General features: G+C 44.4%; 1 protein-coding gene and 1 long non-coding RNA gene across 3 annotated transcripts in view; both read right to left on the minus strand.

The window, feature by feature from the left end:
- Positions 1-3955: 3955 nt before the first annotated feature.
- LOC120993264 lies at positions 3956-4657 on the minus strand. The gene is made up of 2 exons (XR_005777184.1): positions 4426-4657; positions 3956-4276 (listed from the first exon to the last, which is right to left on the minus strand). It is a non-coding gene; the product is annotated as an uncharacterized LOC120993264 (long non-coding RNA).
- A 7867-nt stretch (positions 4658-12524) lies between these two features.
- The window catches only part of TLCD2 (TLC domain containing 2), a 48700-nt gene continuing 39390 nt past the window's right edge, over positions 12525-21834 (minus strand). For both annotated transcript variants that reach the window (XM_040421815.1, XM_040421814.1), the window contains one exon: positions 12525-13377. In XM_040421815.1, coding sequence (XP_040277749.1) covers positions 13000-13377 — 378 coding nt within the window. In that variant the 3' untranslated portion in view covers positions 12525-12999. The remainder of the gene's footprint in view (positions 13378-21834) is intronic.

The following is a 21834-nucleotide window of genomic DNA, read 5'->3' on the forward strand; positions in this document are numbered from 1 at the left end:
ATGCGTCCAGGAGGAATGAATCAACCACCTTCCGGACGCATCCGTGCGTTAGGCGGTCGGGAGGTGGTTAAACACGTGAACGAACACATTTTGGCGGCCATTGCCTCATGTAAGACTTGATTGAGAAAATTGTCAGAACTAATGTTGGCCTCCTCAAGGAAACCAGAGAGTGGGTGCAGGGTGTAGAGCAACAAATCTCTCATCCTGAGAACCGCCTGGCCCTACTACCTAGATCCACAGCTGATCTCAGTTCTAAAGCTGAATGAGGCCCCTTTCACACGGGCGAGTATTCCGCGTGGATGCGATGCGTGAGTTGAACGCATTGCACCCGCACTGAATCATGACCCAGTCATTTCTATGGGGCTGTGCACACGAGCAGTGATTTTCACGCATCACTTGTGCGTTGCGTGAAAATCGCAGCATGCTCCTCTTTGTGCGTTTTTCACGTAACGCAGGCACCATAGAAATGAATAGGGTTGCGTGAAAATCGCAAGCATCCGCAAGCAAGTGCGGATGCGGTGCGATTTTCACGCACGGTTGCTAGGAGACGATCGGGATGGGGACCCGATCATTATTATTTTCCCTTATAACATAGTTATAAGGGAAAATAATAGCATTCTGAATACAGAATGCATAGTACAATAGGGCTGGAGGGGTTAATAAAATAAAAAATAATTAAACTCACCTTAATCCACTTGCTTGCGCAGCTCGGCTTCTCTTCTGTCTTCTTTATTGCTGTGTGCAGGAAAAGGACCTGTGGTGACGTCACTCCGGTCATCACATGGGTGCGCGAGCAAGTGGATTAAGGTGAGCTTAATAATTTTTTTTTTAACCCCTCCAGCCCTATTTTACTATGCATTCTGTATCCATGTTATAAGGGAAAATAATACAATCTACACAGAACACCGATCCCAAGCCCGAACTTCTGTGAAGAAGTTTGGGTACCAAGCATGCGCGATTTTTCTCACACGAGTGCAAAACGCATTACAATGTTTTGCACTCGCGCGGAAAAATTGTGCATGTTCCCGCAACGCACCCGCACCTTTTCCCGCAACGCCCGTGTGAAAGGGGCCTTAAAGAAGCAAACACAGGCTAACTTTACTGCCACACAAACCAAGCAAACACAGTTACTGTTGAGGTCCATTGGAGTGACGAGGTTCATGTAAGAATTCCAGATGGTCTACTGCAGTAAATGAGCTTATGTTAGAATTTCTGGTGCTCTAGGGCAGTGAAGGGGTTAAAAAGAGTATCTCTGGTGATATAGGGTTGTAAGGTGGTTAATATCAATATCCCTGGTAGTCTACGATACTGAAGAATTTAATATCATTATATTTGATTGTCTAGAACCATTAGAGGGTTAATTCCAGTATTTCTGGTGTTCTTTGCCACTGAAGGAACTACTGTCAGTATACCTACTGGGGTCAAGGGCAGGGAGGAGGGTTACACAGAATCCCTGTTGATCTAGGGAAGTCATATGGTTAAGAGGGTTTTCAGAGATTTTTTTTTTTTTACCGATTACCTATCGGTGGGGGTCCGACAACTGGGACCTCTGCCAAGCAGTGGCGCTTCTGTGAGTGCAGCTGACTTCTCACAGGTCATGAATCACAGCGCCGTACATAGTATTGCAACTGTGTTTGGTATCGCGCTCAGCCCCACAAGCCGCAGCACTACTGCGAGCGCCGCTGCCTTCTCAAACAGCTGATCGGCGGTGCTCCCGGTTGTCGGACCCCCACCACTCAGATACTGATGACCTATCCTGAGGATAGGTCATCAGTATAGAAATCTCAGAAAACCCCTTTAAATTTAAGATCCCAAGTGGTCTATGGCTGTACAAGGGTTAATACTTCATACCTGGGAGGCTTTGTTCACATCACCGTTCAGACTTTCCATTCTCCAGATCTGTTTAGGAGCAGGAGAACGGAAAGGACGGATTCGAAACATAACTGAGCCGAACGGAACCTAAGGACCCCATAGACTATAATTCTGCTCAGAGGAAGATTTTTGAAGCGGAGACAGAAGTCCTGCATGCGCAACTTTTGTCTCAGCTACAAAATCATCTTCTGAGCGGAAATCTAACGGACCCCATTATAGTCTATGGGGTCCTTAGGCTCCGTTCGGCTCAGTTATGTGCAGAATCCGTCCTTTCCGTTCTCCTGCTGAACGGTGATGTGAACGAACACTGATAACTAAACAATTTTTATGGGATTCAAATACTGATGACAATCAAAATCTGACTAGTAGGAGGTTGACTCCTGGGACCAAATGTCTGGAGGGGCCTATTATACCATGGCATCAAAGTTAATACAAGGCACTTACTAATGTATTGTGGTTGTCCTTATTGCCTCCTTTGCTGGTGAGATTCATTTTCCATTGCATTATACACTGCTAGTTTCCAGGGGTTACTTCGTATGTGCGCTGGAGTGGTGGCCGGTACCACTGCTGCTACGCATGGGTGCCTATGTGCATTCCTACGGTCTTGGCCACCAAAGAGGCCAGCGCTTCTTCCTATAGTGTGCAAGCATGGCCACCGCTGCTGGATTTTAGTGGTGGCCATGACCCCTGGAAACAAATGTGACTGGAAAACGAACGAAGGCAGCAAAGGATGCAATATGGACAATCACAATACATCAGTAATCGCCTTATATTAACTCTATCTACATGATAAATGCTATTGGCTAAAGTGAGAAAACGGATTAGTGCTTCTCCTTTCTGACATCTAACAAGTGTGACAAATGGTAGCAAAATGTAGAATGAAAACAGTTTTTTTACATTTAATTTACTGCAATGTACAACTTAGAGGAAAAAGTAAACATTTTTAGTCAAATATTTAACATATTATAATAATGAAATAAAAATCACAAAAGCCATTTATTTAGAAAAACAAAAATAGCAAATATAAAAAGAATTACAGCACAATTAAAAATTTCTTGATCCAGATAGAAGCCTCTGGGAAACAAATGTTCACATAGCTGCCTGAAAAAGCTTAGCTTTGTAGAGGGAGTTCGGCCTCGTTCACATGTCCTGACATCAGCGACAAGATGGTCAACAGTTTACAAGTGAAGGTCTGTGTGTCGTCCGTATTCCATGGACACTGCTCAGCTGAAAATTCATTTCAAGAGCATCTCCTAGCAATGATCCGTGAAACATGGACGAAACAGTATGTCGTGTTCGTATTTTTTCACAGACCCATAGACTATAATGGGTGTGAAGGAACCATAAACAATAAGTGCCATAACTGAACCATTCGGACCACACTGACACTGGTGTCCGTTTGGGAGTCCGCATTTTAGTGGAGAAAGGTCCTGCAATTTTGTCGACTGTTTTTGACGGAATCTGTGATGGAGCCTCGGGCACATGTGTGAACTTAGCCTAAGTCCATAAATTGGTTTACATCACAACAAAAAATGAAAGTCTCATTTAAAGCCTGAGCAGGCTAGGAAATATATTAAAATTCAAAGCAAATCAGCAAAACAGAGAATAATAATCAAAAAATTTAAAACTTAAAGAATAAGCCAAGACCTCATGCACACGGCCGTTCCGTGCATTGGGGACCGCAATTTGCGGTCTCCAATGCACGGGCAACATCCGTGCGGCGGCCGGGACGGATCGAGACCAATTCAACTCGAATGGGTCCGTGATCCGTCCGCGCCGCAAAAAAAATAGAACATGTTATATTTTTTTGCAGTGCAGAGGCACGGACAGGAACATCAAGTGAATGGGTCCGCATCCGTGATGCTGGGAGCACACGGCCGGTGCCTGCATATTACGGACCCACTGTTTGCGGGCCGGGCAACGGCCGTGTGCATGAGGCCTTAAAGGCAACATCAAAGGAAACATTCATTATTTCACAACCTTTATATCTTATAAGTTGGTCAACTTTCTTTTTTGTGTTTTAAGTGCACAAGTAAAACTTTAGAGACCTAGGCAGTCATTTATGAATCTTTTTTTAGGTCTATGTCCGGTCTATTTGGGTCTCATTTTTGGCGCACGTTTTCTTTGCGTTTTGGGCGCACATTAGAACTTATCCGTCGGCAACAAAATTTAGAACTGCAAACCCAGATTACAATCGATTTGTGAAGAGCGACTGACTAAATCAGTCGCATACTTGGCGCAACTCACGCCATCAAGACACCTGTCTTAAAATAGACGTCTTCGAATGTGCGCTGCAGCAGAGACGAAGGGCCGAGAATACATGAGCCTAGACAATACAATAAACGGCCCCTGACACTGGCTAAAAAATTGAACACATAATCGCTAGCGAGCGTTCATAGTGATGCTCGTTAGCGATGATCTTGTGGTGTAAATGTACCGCCGAGCAAAACGCTCGTTCATCGGGTAATTGGATTTTTTTGTGCAGCATAAACGATCATCGTTTCCCAGTGGCAGATCGTGCTGTGTAAACACAATCTGCTGCCGGGAAACAACAAGACAGTATGGGGAAGGGGGGCGGCGTTAGCGATCGCTCCTCCCCATACTCTGCAGGAGCTTTTTTACATCACTGTTGTACATCCCCGGAGACATTCCTTGTGTCATTTAGAACATTTTATTCATTGGATTCCACATGATTTTTTTCTCATTTTCATTGTGACATTAAATATTTTTTAGACTTGCAACAAGTTTGAAAATTAAATGGTAAATTTTAGGCCACATTTATCTTCTATTTTACGCATGCGCAGTGCCGGTATAGGTGTTCCTTCCCTGTGCTGGCATCAGCCTCAGGGAAGGAACTGCGCATCGCGAGATTACGGCAATCTATCGTTGATGAAAGGAGGAGATTCGGAGGACATAGGCGGTGCTGGGCTTCTTCACAGGCGGGCGTGGCTGGGCACCAGGAAGGTTCGTACAGACCCTTGGGCACCTTACAAGACTCATTTACATATCTCTAAAATCCTTTTTTAAAGAAAATAAAAAGCACACAGCTCTATTGGACCGGTATATTGCGGACATGCTAGCGGCGATCTAGCCGTGCATGTCCGCATCTCTATAGCCCAAAACTTGGTGACAGAATCCCTTTAACTAGATCACAGTTTTTAAGTAAAATACCCATCTCCCGATCAACCATGTAATGGATTTCAATATTTTAAACACTAAGGCCTCTTTCACACTTGCGTTGTTGGGATCCGGCATGCACTTCCGTTGCCGGAGGTGCCCGCCGGATCCGGAAAAACGCAAGTGTACTGAAAGCATTTGAAGACGGAACCGTCTTCCAAATGCTTTCAGTGTTACTATGGCACCCAGGACGCTATTAAAGTCCTGGTTGCCATAGTAGGAGCGGGGGAGCGGTATACTTACAGTCCGTGCGGCTCCCCGGGCGCTCCAGAATGACGTCAGAGCGCCCCATGCGCATGGATGACGTGATCCATGCGCTTGGGGCGCCCTGACGTCACTCTGGAGCGCCCGGGGAGCCGCACGGACGGTAAGTACACTGCTCTCCCGCTCCCCACTACACTTACCATGGCTGCCAGGAATTCAGCGTCCCAGCAGCCATGGTAACCATTCACAAAAAGCTAAATGTCGGATCTGGTAATGCGCCGAAACGACGTTTAGCTTAAGGCCGGATCCGGATCAATGCCTTCCAATGGGCATTAATTCCGGATCCGGCCTTGCGGCAAGTGTTCCGGATTTTTGGCCGGAGCAAAAAGCGCAGCATGCTGCGGTATTTTCTCCGGCCAAAAAAACGTTCCGTTCCGGAACTGAAGACATCCTGATGCATCCTGAATGGATTTCTCTCCATTCAGAATGCATTAGGATAATCCTGATCAGGATTCTTCCGGCATAGAGCCCCGACGACGGAACTCTATGCCGGAAGACAACAACGCAGGTGTGAAAGAGCCCTAACAGAGTATAATGTAAATGTAATGTTTTTTTTTTTTAGCAAATTGTCACAATGTTTCACTCAATCGTGTATTTTTATCAATATCGGTGACAGGCCCACCACCTGTTTGCTGAGAATGGTGAGCCATCTTGGACATTTTACACTTCTTTTTTCTGCCGTAAATCACGCCATTTAAAAAAAAAATATATTTTTTACATTCGGGTACTGTTCTGACAGCAACGCTAAGACTCAATACTTTGTCAGAGATGGTGTTCCGCAATGCAGATTTGCCACTCTGGGAAACCTTATCTGGTTTCTGTCCAAAAGAGACTATAAAAAAAAAATTATGGACAACCTATTACGATAAAAATGAAATTAAAAACAAGATAAACAAAAATCAAAAACACAATTTAGTTGATTTTAGCACAAAAAAAGGGAAACAGGAGGAAAAATTTAAAAACAAAATTAAATACTTAAATATCTTACAAGCTCAGCTATCATCACTGTCTCTTCATGTGAAAAATTTTGCATATAAATTTATTATTTTATTTTAACAGTGATGGGACTAGATGAGCCAGCTGATACATCGGATTTACGGGGAGACTGCAGGAGCGGAGGAACGATTCTCTCCGTGACAGGTAAGTCGCAGGCCAACAAAGAACTGCCTGATGCTTGTCCTGGATTTACGTTTGCAGGGAAAATTTGTACAATAAAAATTTGTTCCATAACTTCAACATAGGATGTTCGGGTGGGCCAGAGCTAGACATGTTTGCAGCATGGGAACTGACGCACTACAATTAGGACTTAATATACGATTCTGCTGGAGACCGCCAAACAACACAAATGTGCCCGATTTATGATTGCTAAACAATGTGTTAAATCAGGCGTACATTTAGACTTAGAAAACAGGTCAAAATCACTTCCAAAAAAACAACAGCCATAATAAATGAGCCCCTAAATTTCCAGATACAATTGCGGTATCATAGCTCCCTTTGCTTAAAGGGGTTTTGCAGTTTGTTTAAACTGATGATTTATCCTCTGGATAGATCATCAGCATCTGATCGGCTCCAGCAGCACCGCAGCCTTCTCACCGTTTACCGCTGGCCCAGTGACGTCATGACTAGTATCAACTGGCCTGGGCGCGGCTAAACTCTGTTCACTTGAATGGAGCTTAGCTGCGTCCAGGCAAGTTTATACTAGTCGTGACATCACTGGGCCAGCGGTAAACAGTGAGAAGGCCGCGGCGCTCCAGCAGCGCCGCTGCCTTCTCAAACAGCTGATCGGCGGGGGTCCCGGGTGTCGGACCCCTGCCTGTCAGATGCGGATGATCTATCCAGAGGATAGATCATCAGTTTAAACAAACTGCAGAACCCCTTTAAGGGCTCATGTACACGACTGCATTTTTCTTCTGTGCACTATCCATTTCTTCACAAATAACACACTGAGCAATTCCTTTCTATGAAGCCAGGCACACATCCATTTTTTCTTTTGTGGATCCGTGTGGCTGTTCCGCAAATTATAGAACAGGTCCTATTCTTGTCTTGTTGGGAGTCATAAAAATACAGAATGGTCATGGAAGTCTGTACTTCGTGGATTCATTTTTTTCTGGACTGAAATAGACACAGTCGTGTTCACAAGACCTTAGGGGGCTTATCCTTTTCTGCCTCTCAGTCTGGAGATTGGGAGAGTGGTCACGTGGCTGCACCCTCTGTGGAGACTATTTCCTCACAACCAGATCCCCTACGTTGCCCTCCGTCAGAATCTCTGTCCAAATGGTCATGATGTCAGACCAATGTTATCTCAGAATGGGGAGATCGACTCTCTCAATCCACAAGTAGGGTAGGCTTGTCATATCAAAGCTGTGGTGGAGGACAATGCAAGGGGATGATGGGGAGTGTAGTGGCAACGTTTTTCGGCCTAGGGAAGGGTGTAGTAGGCGTTTACATTGCTGGCTGATCTAGCAGGGCATAGCACTATGGGAAGTGTTGTGGCTGCTGCTCATCTACGTCCACAACCTGGAAGGTTGGGTTGTAAACAATGGAGAACAGCGGGAGCATGGAGATCAAAGTGAAGAGACAATAAATGACATTTTTTAGAATCCTGCACAACCCTTTAAGGGGACCTGTCACCAGTTTTATGATGCCCCATCTGAGAGCAACATAAACTGGTCACATGGACCAGGATTAAAACATTGGGTCATTCTCATGAATGGAGTCCACTCAATACACAGCGTGTGCCAGGGTGTCCTCATACTCACTGAAGGTGGCGACCCAGTGTTTTTCTCAGGTTCTCAGATAGGGCAGCATAAAACTGGTGAGAGATGCCCTTTGAGGACATCGACATTTCACAGGAAAACCAACACTTGTCTGCACTGGTATTTATGCAGGAGGTCAAAAATAGCCAGTTATGAAACTGCAGTTCCAAAATTGAATAAAAGGATAAGCTCTTCTAGGACTAGTTTACAAATCTTACACTTTATATACTACTAGAATGGGTGATAGAAAAAGGGTGAGAGTTACCCAGCTTCTACACTGGCTTTCTGGCGTAGAAAAGGTTTTGTAGCATTTTTACTGCTTGGTCCTGTCAAAGTGGAGAGGGTGCAGCGGTTGCAGAGAGAGCAGTCTCTAGGTGTAATAGCAACGCCCCCGTTGCTCCTAGAGGCTCATTTGCATATATTACAACTTCATTTTCCTCAGCAATGTGGGCACATATGAACCATATACAGATGCCTTCAGCTGCCAAGAGCACATGTAACAGGTCAGCCAGTTTCATAGGTACAAATCTCTTGCCAGATGCCCTTTAAGTGCAACAGAGGCGATGACCTGACCAGAAAGCCACTGCAAACGTTTCATCAAGGTTGAATTGGGACAAAGTACAAATGTCAATTGCATCTACCTATAAATTCTAGAAGTGGAAACGCTCTAAATGGGAAAAAAGGGTGGTACTTTTTGTATAAATAATTTACATGCTCATCAAAGTGCAGAAAATAAAATATTAATGGCATCAATTGCAAAAATAAAACAGTGCATACAAATCAACCTCACTACTGAGTAATAGACAGGCAGACGTCAGACTGAAACTGCTTCAATGGAGTAGAGGGCTAGTAGTGTACACCAAGATGTAAAATCTTGGCGTCTGCCCCAGTCCTGTCATTTTATAGTGCTGGTTTCTGGCTCTTCTTAAAAGGGACTGTCTGGGATCAAAAAAAAAGGGCAGTGGTTGGCTTTACTTACCTATGAAATCCCCTACTATTCCAACTCTGCTGCTCCGGTGTTCCTCACTACTGTGTTTATTGTGTGGCAGGACCAGAACTTTATTTAATTCCATACAAATTCCCACCATTGCTCCATGGGGTTTATAGACAATATCATCACACGGATCTAGCCATTCACTGCACGTCTTCCCATGTTCACAGTGATCGGACTACTTGCTGGAACAGAAGGATATTTGATTCCATCTTGGAAATAAAAGCTAACTCCCTCTCTAGCAATATATGCAACTAATGTACAGTATCCATATAGAATTAGCTCTTTGATTGGAACTTCAGCTTATTATGTTGTAGGCAAATATTCACAGAGGAAAGTATCTACGACATGAGGCCAGCGGTCGTCGGCTGCCTCATCACTGGGGGGGGGGGGGGGGGGGGGGGGCACAACACACGGCAAGGAAAAACTTGTGAGGTAGCCAGGTGATGGGGAAGAACACATCTTTGGCCTGTACACTAGCAAATACTGTTATCTTGTAATTTTTTTTACTGCCACCTGAACTATGTAAGACTCAGATCTGGTAGAGGCTCAAGTCCATAGCACCATTGAGAGGTAGATTTCAAGTGATGTGTAGTAAAAACCTTACAGCCGAGATGATGAAAACTAAGTATAACCAACATAAAGGATGCAAGAGTCACTGATGGTTGTAAGTAGGGATGAGCAAATTTCATATTTTGAAATTCGAGTTCAGGGTGTGGTATAATAATCTGAATTGTGGTATGGATTCCGTTACCATGGACCATAAACGCAATTCCATGACGGAATGCCTTTAGAGGCATTCCATTATTCATTCAGTCATAATAGAAGTCTATGGCCTGCATAACGGATCCCTCCGGTTTCCGTTAGGCTACTTTCACACTAGCGTTTTTTGCGGATCAGTCATGGATCTGCAAAAACGCTTCCGTTACAATAATACAACCGCATGTATCCTTCATGAACGGATCCGGTTGTATTAAATGTCTTCTATAGCCATGACGGATCCGTCTTGAACACCATTGAAAGTCGATGGGGGACGGATCCATTTTCTATTGTGCCAGATTGTGTAAGAGCAAACGGATCCATCCCCATTGACCTACATTGTGTGCCAGGATGGATCAGTTTGGCTCCGCTTCGTCAGGATAGGCCATAAATATCAGAAGCCTGGAAAATCCCTTTATGGTGGCATGCATCATCAAGGGACACACATTAGAGATGAGAGAAGCGAGCTTCGGATCCAAGATCTGAAGTAAGTTTGCTCAAAAATTTGTTTTAATGCTGTAGGGAGATCCATCTCGCAAGACTTTGGCATTTTATTAAACTTGAAAACCATTTTAAAACAGGTATCCGAAGTAGGCTTCGGTACCGAAGCCAACCTCAGAATCAAGGTTTTAAATGGTTTTCAAGTTCAAAATTCAAATCCAGGGACTTCGGTGATCACTCACTTCACATTTTAATGCTGTACGGAGACGGAGCGAAGAGAATTCGGATTTTGGATCAGAAGCTCGGTTCACTAATCCCTAACACACATTCATAGTAATAAAGTTTTTGGATGTGACCATTCAGCCATTTGAAACCTTACCTTGAAGGTATTGCCTGAAATTAGAAAAACAGGTCTGTTTTATCCAGAAACGCCACTACCTTTTGTCCATGGTCTGTGTCTATTCTTCTAGCTAAGTGAATGGAGATGAGTTGCAATACCAAACACAACCTATACAAAGAATGGTGCTGTTTCTGGAAATATAAAATAGACCTATTTTTTCTAATCGCCTTTAATATTTTATCTGGTGGCCATGCAGGGTTACTGCAACTTGGCTCCCACTTAAGTGAATGGGATCTAAGCTGCAGTGACTATCTGGTGACATCACCGAGACCCTCCGACCTCCAAACTACAGGGAGTGCAGAATTAGTATTTTGACCACATCATCCTCTTTATGCATGTTGTCTTACTCCAAGCTGTATAGGCTCGAAAGCCTACTACCAATTAAGCATATTAGGTGATGTGCATCTCTGTAATGAGAAGGGGTGTGGTCTAATGACATCAACACCCTATATTAGGTGTGCATAATTATTAGGCAACTTCCTTTCCTTTGGCAAAATGGGTCAAAAAAAGGACTTGACAGGCTCAGAAAAGTCAAAAATAGTGAGATATCTTGCAGAGGGATGCAGCACTCTTAAAATTGCAAAGCTTCTGAAGCGTGATCATCGAACAATCAAGCGTTTCATTCAAAATAGTCAACAGGGTCGCAAGAAGCGTGTGGAGAAACCAAGGCGCAAAATAACTGCCCATGAACTGAGAAAAGTCAAGCGTGCAGCTGCCAAGATGCCACTTGCCACCAGTTTGGCCATATTTCAGAGCTGCAACATCACTGGAGTGCCCAAAAGCACAAGGTGTGCAATACTCAGAGACATGGCCAAGGTAAGAAAGGCTGAAAGACGACCACCACTGAACAAGACACACAAGCTGAAACGTCAAGACTGGGCCAAGAAATATCTCAAGACTGATTTTTCTAAGGTTTTATGGACTGATGAAATGAGAGTGAGTCTTGATGGGCCAGATGGATGGGCCCGTGGCTGGATTGGTAAAGGGCAGAGAGCTCCAGTCCGACTCAGACGCCAGCAAGGTGGAGGTGGAGTACTGGTTTGGGCTGGTATCATCAAAGATGAGCTTGTGGGGCCTTTTCGGGTTGAGGATGGAGTCAAGCTCAACTCCCAGTCCTACTGCCAGTTTCTGGAAGACACCTTCTTCAAGCAGTGGTACAGGAAGAAGTCTGCATCCTTCAAGAAAAACATGATTTTCATGCAGGACAATGCTCCATCACACGCGTCCAAGTACTCCACAGCGTGGCTGGCAAGAAAGGGTATAAAAGAAGAAAATCTAATGACATGGCCTCCTTGTTCACCTGATCTGAACCCCATTGAGAACCTGTGGTCCATCATCAAATGTGAGATTTACAAGGAGGGAAAACAGTACACCTCTCTGAACAGTGTCTGGGAGGCTGTGGTTGCTGCTGCACGCAATGTTGATGGTGAACAGATCAAAACACTGACAGAATCCATGGATGGCAGGCTTTTGAGTGTCCTTGCAAAGAAAGGTGGCTATATTGGTCACAGATTTGTTTTTGTTTTGTTTTTGAATGTCAGAAATGTATATTTGTGAATGTTGAGATGTTATATTGGTTTCACTGGTAAAAATAAATAATTGAAATGGGTATATATTTGTTTTTTGTTAAGTTGCCTAATAATTATGCACAGTAATAGTCACCTGCACACACAGATATCCCCCTAAAATAGCTAAAACTAAAAACAAACTAAAAACTACTTCCAAAAATATTCAGCTTTGATATTAATGAGTTTTTTGGGTTCATTGAGAACATGGTTGTTGTTCAATAATAAAATTAATCCTCAAAAATACAACTTGCCTAATAATTCTGCACTCCCTGTATATACCATAGACAGATATCACTAGTTTGGAATGAACCTACATGACTAGTTCAGTTTTCCTTTAAATATATGCTGTGTTCAGCAATACCAATGCTTCCATTTCAGAAAAATATCATGATTTCCATCCACAACATACATTTTTTTTATGAAAATCCAGAAAAAGTGAGTCTGTCTGGTCGGTGTAGATGTACCGATACCTAAGTGCAGGAGCTATTAGTAGCATGGAACTGGAGAATGGATGAACATGATGGCTGATGGCATCTAAAGGGTTCAAGAAGGGGCATCCCTTTAGACCAGACTGTCTGTAAATGTATGACGCACCTGGCAATCTTTCTTTTGGTCTTCTCATTAGAGTAGTAGACATGTCATCTGACAGATTCAGAGAAGGTAATACTCAAGTATTGGGTTCTTGTGAATATCACAAGCAGAACTACAAATAATGGGCACAATATTATGGCCCAAAAGTCTCCCTGAATCTTCAGAATGAAGCTCTACTTGTTATTTATCCTTTTCGTTTGGCATATCTCGGGCTGACTTAAGGAAATCGCTTCTCAAGAGTCGGTAGAAAAGCACTATATTCATCACAGTCATTATGGCCATCCCAACACTGCCAATGGTGTAGGTGAGCAGAGGAATGTTCTCTCGGTTTATCACCAGCCACCTTGTCATCCAAGCCAACGTGCTGATCCGGAAGATGACATATGTCCCCAGGTTCAGTAGGCTGTTCAGCCTATACACGGTGGTTTTTACTAGGTTGGCCATGAGCAGTATTTGTCTCAGATGCAGGAAGATGGAGTTAATTTCCACTAGCAGGGCCACCACTGAAAATCCCACATACCGATGGAGGAGCACAGATATGCCAAAGCAAGTGATAACCTGAAAGAAAGGGGAAACATCTGGTAAGAGAAAGTCACATATTGCAGCTTCAAAGGAAAACAGACAACTCAGTTTTGGCCCCTAAACCACCCACATCTGCATGTACAGCACCAAAATGACAGTCGTTCCTCAATACTTCTTTTTCGAATCAATGTGTGATACTGTTGCAATTTGTTACCCAGGTGTTCCTGTTGTTACAGAGGTGGCCTGTGCCTGTTGCCGTCCTGGTGTCTCTGGCGTGCCCTGTGTTACTCACCCACTCCTGCATTCTGGCAGCAAGGACCCACTAGTCTTTTCATCCCCCTTTACATCAGGCCTGGCTGCCGGAGTAGCTACCTCCTTCACCTTGCAGGCCACAAGTTTGCATTCTGCCGGCAATGCCTCTTGCTGGTTGTAGGGTGTGCGCACTTCCTATGACTCTTTAAATGCCAACACACACACCCCTTATCATCCCCTGTGAGTGGCTGGTTATCCAGGGTTACTTGAGGCACCTGGACGGGTGCCTGAGCAATAGGTTCCAGTTTGCTAGTGCCTGCTAAGCTGTACTGCTTTACATTCATTTGCCCTTGTACCAACTACTGCCTGCTTCCTGGATTTTGATTCCTTGCTGCCTGTTCTGTGTCTGACTCCTGTGTGAGCTCCATATTGAACCTAAGCTGCCTGACCAAACCTCAGACTGTTTACTGGATTGCACATACTCTGCCTGCCCTGAACCAGAGTACGGTTTTGCTTGACCCCTCTGTGTTTCATACCAGCCTCTCTTGACCCCCCGGGAGTCAGCAGTCACTTGAACAAAGACTACTCCGGGAGTGGCCTAGTGCTTCCCCTGAAGCAGAGTCGAGATCCCTCTATAAGGGTAAACGGGTGAATACCAGGTAGACCACTTGGATAACGCTGCAAGCCAAATCTGTCCAAGTGACAGTGGGTGCATACCTGCTGCGTAGCACCTGCCTTGTATGTAAACTGGGCAACGTGTATTCCGGTTGTATCCTCCTCAGGTAACATCCAGCATATTCACGAGTTAGGGGAGCAACTACACCATAGCAGATTGATTGCTGTTCTGCTCAGATCTGCTTACAGAATTTAGCACATTAGCAGAGATGACTGTTTTTCGCTGCCTGCACAATGTAAGAACCCAGTACAACAGCTTGTCCTCACGGCTACTCTGCATGCTTCTGTCTAGTCAGATTTCAGGTGCAACCAGCGAGACGTTAGAGAGGGCAAAGAGGTCAGGAAGAAGCCTGAAAGCAGGACAGAGACTAAAAGAAGACACTGCTGATGAGGACCACCCTAGTTCTATATGTCTGAACGCAATTCACAAAAGGGCTTTCCCTCTGTTAGTTTACACCTTAAATTGGAAGAAGAGAAACATTTTATTAGCTACTTAGCCAAACAAAGTCCTGTTAATATTAAACTGAAGCTGACCTATGATTATCAGAGAAGAGAGGCTGGTCTCATTTATGGCTTTATCTTTCAGCCTGTATAGTATACAGTAGGAAACATTCAACTATCAGCAAGCAGGTTAGCTGTCTCTGATATGGTTTAAGGCAACACAGGGCAACTCACCTTAAAACAGGCGACAGAATAATGCTTAACCCCTTGAATACCAAAAGTTAATTTTTTTTGCTTTTTCATTTTTCTTCTTGGTCTTCCCAGAGCCATAACTTTTTTATTTTTCTATTCACATAGCTGTATGAGGGCTTGTTTTTTTGTGGGACAAGTTTTACTTTCTAATGCTACCATATAATAGGACATAGAATGTAGTGGGAAGCAGGAAAAATTTTAGATGGAGTGGACTTGGAAAAAAAACACAAACAAAAAAAAACGCAATTCAGCCACAGTTTTACGGGTTTTATCTCTATGGCGTTCCCTATGTGGTGAAACTGAACCTGTGTCCACTCATCAGAGCGCCGAGGCCTCTTCAAAAAAACAGCAGCTGATTAGCAAAGGAGCTGGGAGTCGGATGCTGCCAAGCAGACATTGATGATCTGAGGATAGGCCATCAATAACAAAATCTCTGAAAACCCCTTTAAATATTCTCTCTCTCACACATACATACAATTGTACCTGCAGAAACACCATGGGGGTCATTTATTAAGACCGGCATTTTAGATGCTGGTCTTAATAATCCCTATATCTGGTGGTGGATCCGCAGAAGTTATGAAAAGGCCTCGTCAGATGAAAATTTTGGTATCTTTACCAGATACCTGTGACATCCTACCAGGACTTTACCGGGTCACTCCCAGCCCATCTAGCTGCTGTCCGTGCTGTACATGGCGGTCACTCTGGATATTAGCTGGTGGTTATAATAAGGTGACTCAAATGTGTAACAATCAGCACTGTATTTGTCAGTACAGTGGTCCCTCAAGATACAATGGCCTCAGGATACAATATTTTCAACATACGATGGGTCATTAAAGACCATTGCAAGTTGAAACCAGACTGAACATACAATGTCTCAGACTCAGACCCAACCAATCAAGGCCACTTCTCTGGTAAATAGCTGGATTAGTAGCTATTCCTGACTGTTATATGTAAGGACTTGTTTTATCGGTCTTCGTTATCTACTTACTTTTCTTAAATCTTCATTTTCTATTATCTTGGATGACATTTTGGGGCTTTGGAACCAATTACTCGTTACAATGGTTTCAACATACAATGGTCCTCCTGCAACCAATTAATATTGTAACTTGAGGGACCATTGTATTTATTTTGTGCAACTTTTACCTCATCTCAGATGCTCTGGAGCACAGTCATATAAAGACTCATAGTGAGAGGGGTTACAAAGTGTGCCATGATTTCCACAGCTGAAACATGTATCCACTCCAGAGATGTAATTACTAAAATGTCCACAGGAGGGGGCTAAACGTGCATTCCTTAGAACAGGGATGCTCAACCTGCGGCCCTCCAGCTGTTGTAAAACGACAACTTCCACCATGCTCTTCTCTAGGCTGATAGCTGTAGGCTGGCCGGGAATGATGGGAGTTTTGCAACAGCTGGAGGGCCGCAGATTGAGCATGCCTACCTTAGAAGATCTCAATGAACCAAGAACATTGAACGGGACACACAACAAATGTTACAGAGGCAGATAATATTCCAAGAAGTAGGTAGTGGAAACCCAGGGCCACATTACAAATCTGTATTAGAGCACCTGTACTTCCATCATGTGCCTCCAGCTTTAGGGTCCATTCACACATCCGCAATTCCATTCCGCATTTTGCGGAACGGAATTGCGGACCCATACATTTCTATGAATTCCGATCCTGAAAAAAATAGAACATGTCCTATTCTTGTCCGCAATAGCGGACAAGAATAGGCATATTCTCTTAGTGCCGGCAATGTGCGGTCTGCAAAATGCGGAACGCACATTGCCGCTGTCCGTGTTTTGTGGATCCGCAAAACACACACAGATGTGTGAATGGACCCTAATACAGAGGTTTATGGAGTCCTTCAGCAAAAAAAAGCCTCATTCACACGTCAGTGTTTTGGTCAGCGATTTCCATCAAAACCAGGGCTGAAGCCTCCACAGACATAAAGGTATAAGGGATCAGCACCTGTTCTGTGTTTAGAGCCGCACCTGGTTTTAGCAGGCATTAGGGCATATAACCAAAAATAAAAAGAACAGTTTGTAAATCCTCTAAAGCAGCTGAGCATTGGTCTCTGAGTAAAAATTGTTCACCAGTAATTGTGAGCTCTGGGAGTAATTAGCATAACCTCTTGCAATCTAATGGCAGGTAGTAGCACTATACTAATGTGGAGGGGGGCTCGCCTGCAGCTGCGCAGGTTGTGCATATGGTATGTCAGTCCCTCCTATTAATTTTTTTTATAAATATATACATACATACATATACGTACACACACACAGACAAAATAACGCACCCATATCGAAATGTTGGATTGCTGCAAAATTGGCATGCATTTATGTCTCAGGTAGATATGTACATAATTACAGGTGTGGTCTGATTGCACACTGGTTCTTGCCACAAAAGGGCATGAAAGTGCTTCCCCTAGTGCCCTATAAAAATGCTCTCAGAGGCCACTTTGGCTAGTGTACCTCTTGGTGAAAGGCCGTTGACTGTTAGATATGCCTCTACAATGCACTCAACATTTTGCCCAGTTGACAGACTTTAAGAGGGAGCACATCACTGGTTAGGACATGTTTGAGGTTGAGCAGTGGTTATATGAGGGCACGCACACATGGCAAACAGGCTTTGGCCAGCCCAGACAGACCAACCAGTAAAGAGGATCATCTGAGCCGCCAACAAGCACAAACAGTTCCCACAGTTTCGTTGTCACCATCCAGACACAGGTGGCACAGTCATTACATACCCATGTCTCTCCCTGGACCATTTGCAGGTGATTAGCTAAAGGATATTTGACCACCAGCCACTGATGCATTCATTTGCAGTGGTGTCAACTAGGGGTGGGCGATATAGGCCATATGTGATATAAATTTGTGCCACGATATGGATTTTGTGCATATCGCCGGATCACGATATGACCACGGAGCGGTAGCGAATAATCGCGCTCTCGGCGCGCACCATGTTCTCCTGTGCCGGCACAGTGGAGAAGGAGGGAGTCCCTCCCTCCCCACTGTGCGCGGCTGCCGCTGGCCACTAATAGGAACAGAGTAGGAGGAGGAGGGGAGGGACTGTGGCCACTGCGCCACCAATGATGCCTGAATACCAACGGCCCCTATGACTGCACGCTGCGATCCGCCGCAATTAACCCCTCAGTTGAGGGGTTAATCGGCGGGATCATAGCGTCCTGTCAGAGGTCGGGTGCCGGGAATGTTCTTCAGTCTCTGCATTGGTGGCAGTGGGCAGCTCCGATCGGAGTCCCAGCAGTGTAATGCTGGGGCTCCGATCGGTTACCATGGCAGCCAGGAGTCACGCTACTGAAGTCTTGGCTGCTATGGTATGTTAGTGAGCAGCATTATACTCACGTGCACCGCACTAGCAATGTATTAGTAATGCGCCGCACAGATCTATGGAGCGCCCGGCGGCCACGGCACACGCGAGTATAATGCTGCTCACTAACATACCATGGCAGCCAGGACTTCAGTAGTGTGACTCCTGGCTGCCATGGTAACCGATCGGAGCCCCAGCATTACACTGCTGGGACTCCGATCGGAACTGCCCACTGCCACCAATGATGGGGGGGGGGGGAGGGGGACCCTGTGGCCACTGCCACCAATGATTAATACTGGGGAGGGAAGGGTGGGTGGATTTGAGTTACCAAAGGGGGCTGATAAGAGGGAGCAGCTGGGGGGCTGATCAGAGGCTGGCTGCCATGGTCAGCTCCCTGCTGTTGTGTGCACAAAGCACAGGGCAGCAGGGAGAGTGTAAAGTCCTATTCACCCTAATAGAGCTCTATTAGGGTGAATATTGCAAGGGTTCTAGCCCTTAAGGAGGCTAATAGTTATTAAATAAAAAAAATAAAAAAGAGTTTAACCCCCCCCAAATATATAAAACCATATATCGCGATATACATCACATATCGCACATGCTTAAAATTATATCGCAATATAGATTTTAGGCCATATCGCCCACCCCTAGTGTCAACCTTTACTCTTATGGACTGGAACCGCATTGTCTTTAATGTTGAATCCGGGTTCTGTTTGGGATGAGCGCTTCAATCAAGCCTTTGCTGTAGAGCGATACAGTGATGTATGTGATGGCTTCCCACATAAACAATCACCCCTAGTAGTGATACGAGGGACACTAACAGCTCAGAGATATGTGCAGGATATGCTGAAGCCACATGTGTTTTTTTATTTAAAATCAGATTTTTTATCTAAAATGCTTTTTGAGGAAAATATATTACCATCCAAAGGTTATTCCATCATGAAATAAAGATTAGTTTTTTAATTATGTAGAATAAGGCTGTACGTAGACTTCCATATTGTTGAATGGATTAGGCAGTGGCTGAGGGACAAACAGAGGGTTGTAGTCAATGGAGTATATTCAAACCATGGTCTTGTTACCAGTGGGGTACCTCAGGGATCTGTTCTGGGACCCATATTGTTTAATATCTTTATCAGCGAAATTGCAGAAGGCCTCGATGGTAAGGTGTGTCTTTTTGACACAAAGATTTGTAACAGGGTTGATGTTCCTGGAGGGATACACCAAATGGAAAAGGATTTAAGAAAACTAGAGGAATGGTCAAAAATCTGGCAACTAAAATTTAATGTGGATAAGTGCAAGATAATGCACCTGGGGTGTAAAAACCCAAGAGCAGAATATACAATCAGTGATACAGTCCTAACCTCAGTATCTGAGGAAAGGGATTTAGGGGTAATTATTTCAGAAGACTTAAAGGGGTTGTCTGGGTTCAGAGCTGAACCTGGACATCCCTCGATTTTCACCCCGGCAGCCCCCCTGACATGAGCATCGGAGTAGTTCATGCTCCGATGCTCTCCTTTGCCCTGCGCTAAATTGCGCAGGGCAAAGGCATTTTTAGGAGTTCCGGTGACGTACCGGGGCTCTCCATGGGGCTGACAGGAACCCCGGTGACATCACCGGCACTGATGGGCGGGATTTAGCTCTGCCCTAGCCAGTAAAACGGCTAGGGCAGAGCTAAAGCCCGCCCCTCAGAGCCGGTGAAGTCACCGAACACACTGCCGGGCGGAAGTTACCGCCCGGCAGTGTGTTATTGTAAACAAAAGAGCCTGTGCCCTGCGCAATCTAGCGCAGGGCAAGGGAGCGCATCGGAGCATGAGATGCTCCGATGCTAGGCTCAGGGATGCTGCCGGGGTGAAAAGAAGGGTATGTCCGGGTTCAGCTCTGAACCCGGACAACCCCTTTAAAAGGTAGGCAGACAATATGATAGAGCAGCAGGAAATGCTAGCAGAATGCTTGGGTGTATAGGGAGAGGCATTACCAGTAGAAAGAGGGAGGTGCTCATGCCGCTCTACAAAGCACTAGTGAGACCTCATTTGGAGTATTGTGCGCAGTACTGGAGACCATATCTCCAGAAGGATATTGATAGGAGAGAGTTCAGAGAAGAGCTACTAAACTGGTACATGGATTGCAGGATAAAACTTACCAGGGAAGATTAAAGGACCTTAACATGTATAGCTTGGAAGAAAGACGAGACAGAGGGGATATGATAGAAACTTTTAAATACATAAAAGGGAATCAACAAGGTAAAAGAGGAGAGAATATTTAAAAGAAGAAAAACTGCTACAAGAGGACATAGTTTTAAATTAGAGGGGCAAAGGTTTAAAAGTAATATCAGGAAGTATTACTTTACTGAGAGAGTAGTGGATGCATGGAATAGCCTTCCTGCAGAAGTGGTAGCTGCAAATACAGTGGAGGAGATTAAGCATGCATGGGATAGGCATAAGGCCATCCTTCATATAAGATAGGGCCAGGGGCTATCCATAGTATTCAGTATATTGGGCAGACTAGATGGGCCAAATGGTTCTTATCTGCCGACACATTCTATGTTTCTATATGTGTAATTTTTTTGGTAAATAAATTCCATTAATCCATTCACAATGTCATGCTCTTCCAGAAGTTTTTGTACGATTATTGGGCAGTTTCTCTGCCTACAAGATATTATCACAGATGCTTGGTTTACTTTTGCAGTTCTCAAAACAGAATTTGACTCAGCAGAGATCACATGCCTCTTCTTCACAGCAAAAATGTTATAACATGAACAGAGTTGAGAAAAATACCTTAATCCTAACTTCTACAAACCTATGAATGCAGAATCAACCTGATCAAACTAATATGAAAAGTTGTTATTCTAAAAATCTTCATCTACTTGCATATTATAAGTTATACCAGCAAGAATTAGTCTTTATGTAGAAAACTATGATTTAAAATCAAGCCTTACTGACTAGTGATTTAAATCAAATCCACCCTGCATGGCATGCCTTCCAAATGGCATTTTTCATCAGAATAATGCCGTCCACACACACCAAGGGTTTTCCAGGAATGTCTGCACCAGATTGTAACACTTCTGTGGCCTGCCTGGTCACCAGATCCATCAGCAATCCAGCATTGAGTGGATCAGCTGAGATGACCGCTTCAGCAACCAATGAGTCTGCAGGATCTACAGATCCAGCTGCAACTTCTGACAGCAAATGTGCTGCAGGATACCATACAGAACCTGTACGCCTCCATGCCCAACCGTATCTCATCTTGTATCCAGGCTGGAGGCGCCCAACAGGGTCCTAGAGCCGCCTTTCAATGGTACAGTTCTACTCAAACACATTTCTTCCCTCTAATAATGTGTGAAAAGATGGCTGTTAACTAAAGATTACTGGACCAATGGACTTGGAGCAGAATCCACAGCTCTAAGCGATGCAAACTTTTTTCAGCATGAAGCATCGGTTACTTTGATTTTTATTGTTGTGTTTTATCAAATATATTCCTTTTCTGGTATTTGAAGATGCCTAATAAACTTTGCTAGTGGATTGGGAGGGGCACCGCCAAAGCCACAGTCCAC

This window comes from Bufo bufo, chromosome 3 (assembly GCF_905171765.1).
Source record: "Bufo bufo chromosome 3, aBufBuf1.1, whole genome shotgun sequence".
NCBI lineage: Eukaryota > Metazoa > Chordata > Amphibia > Anura > Bufonidae > Bufo > Bufo bufo.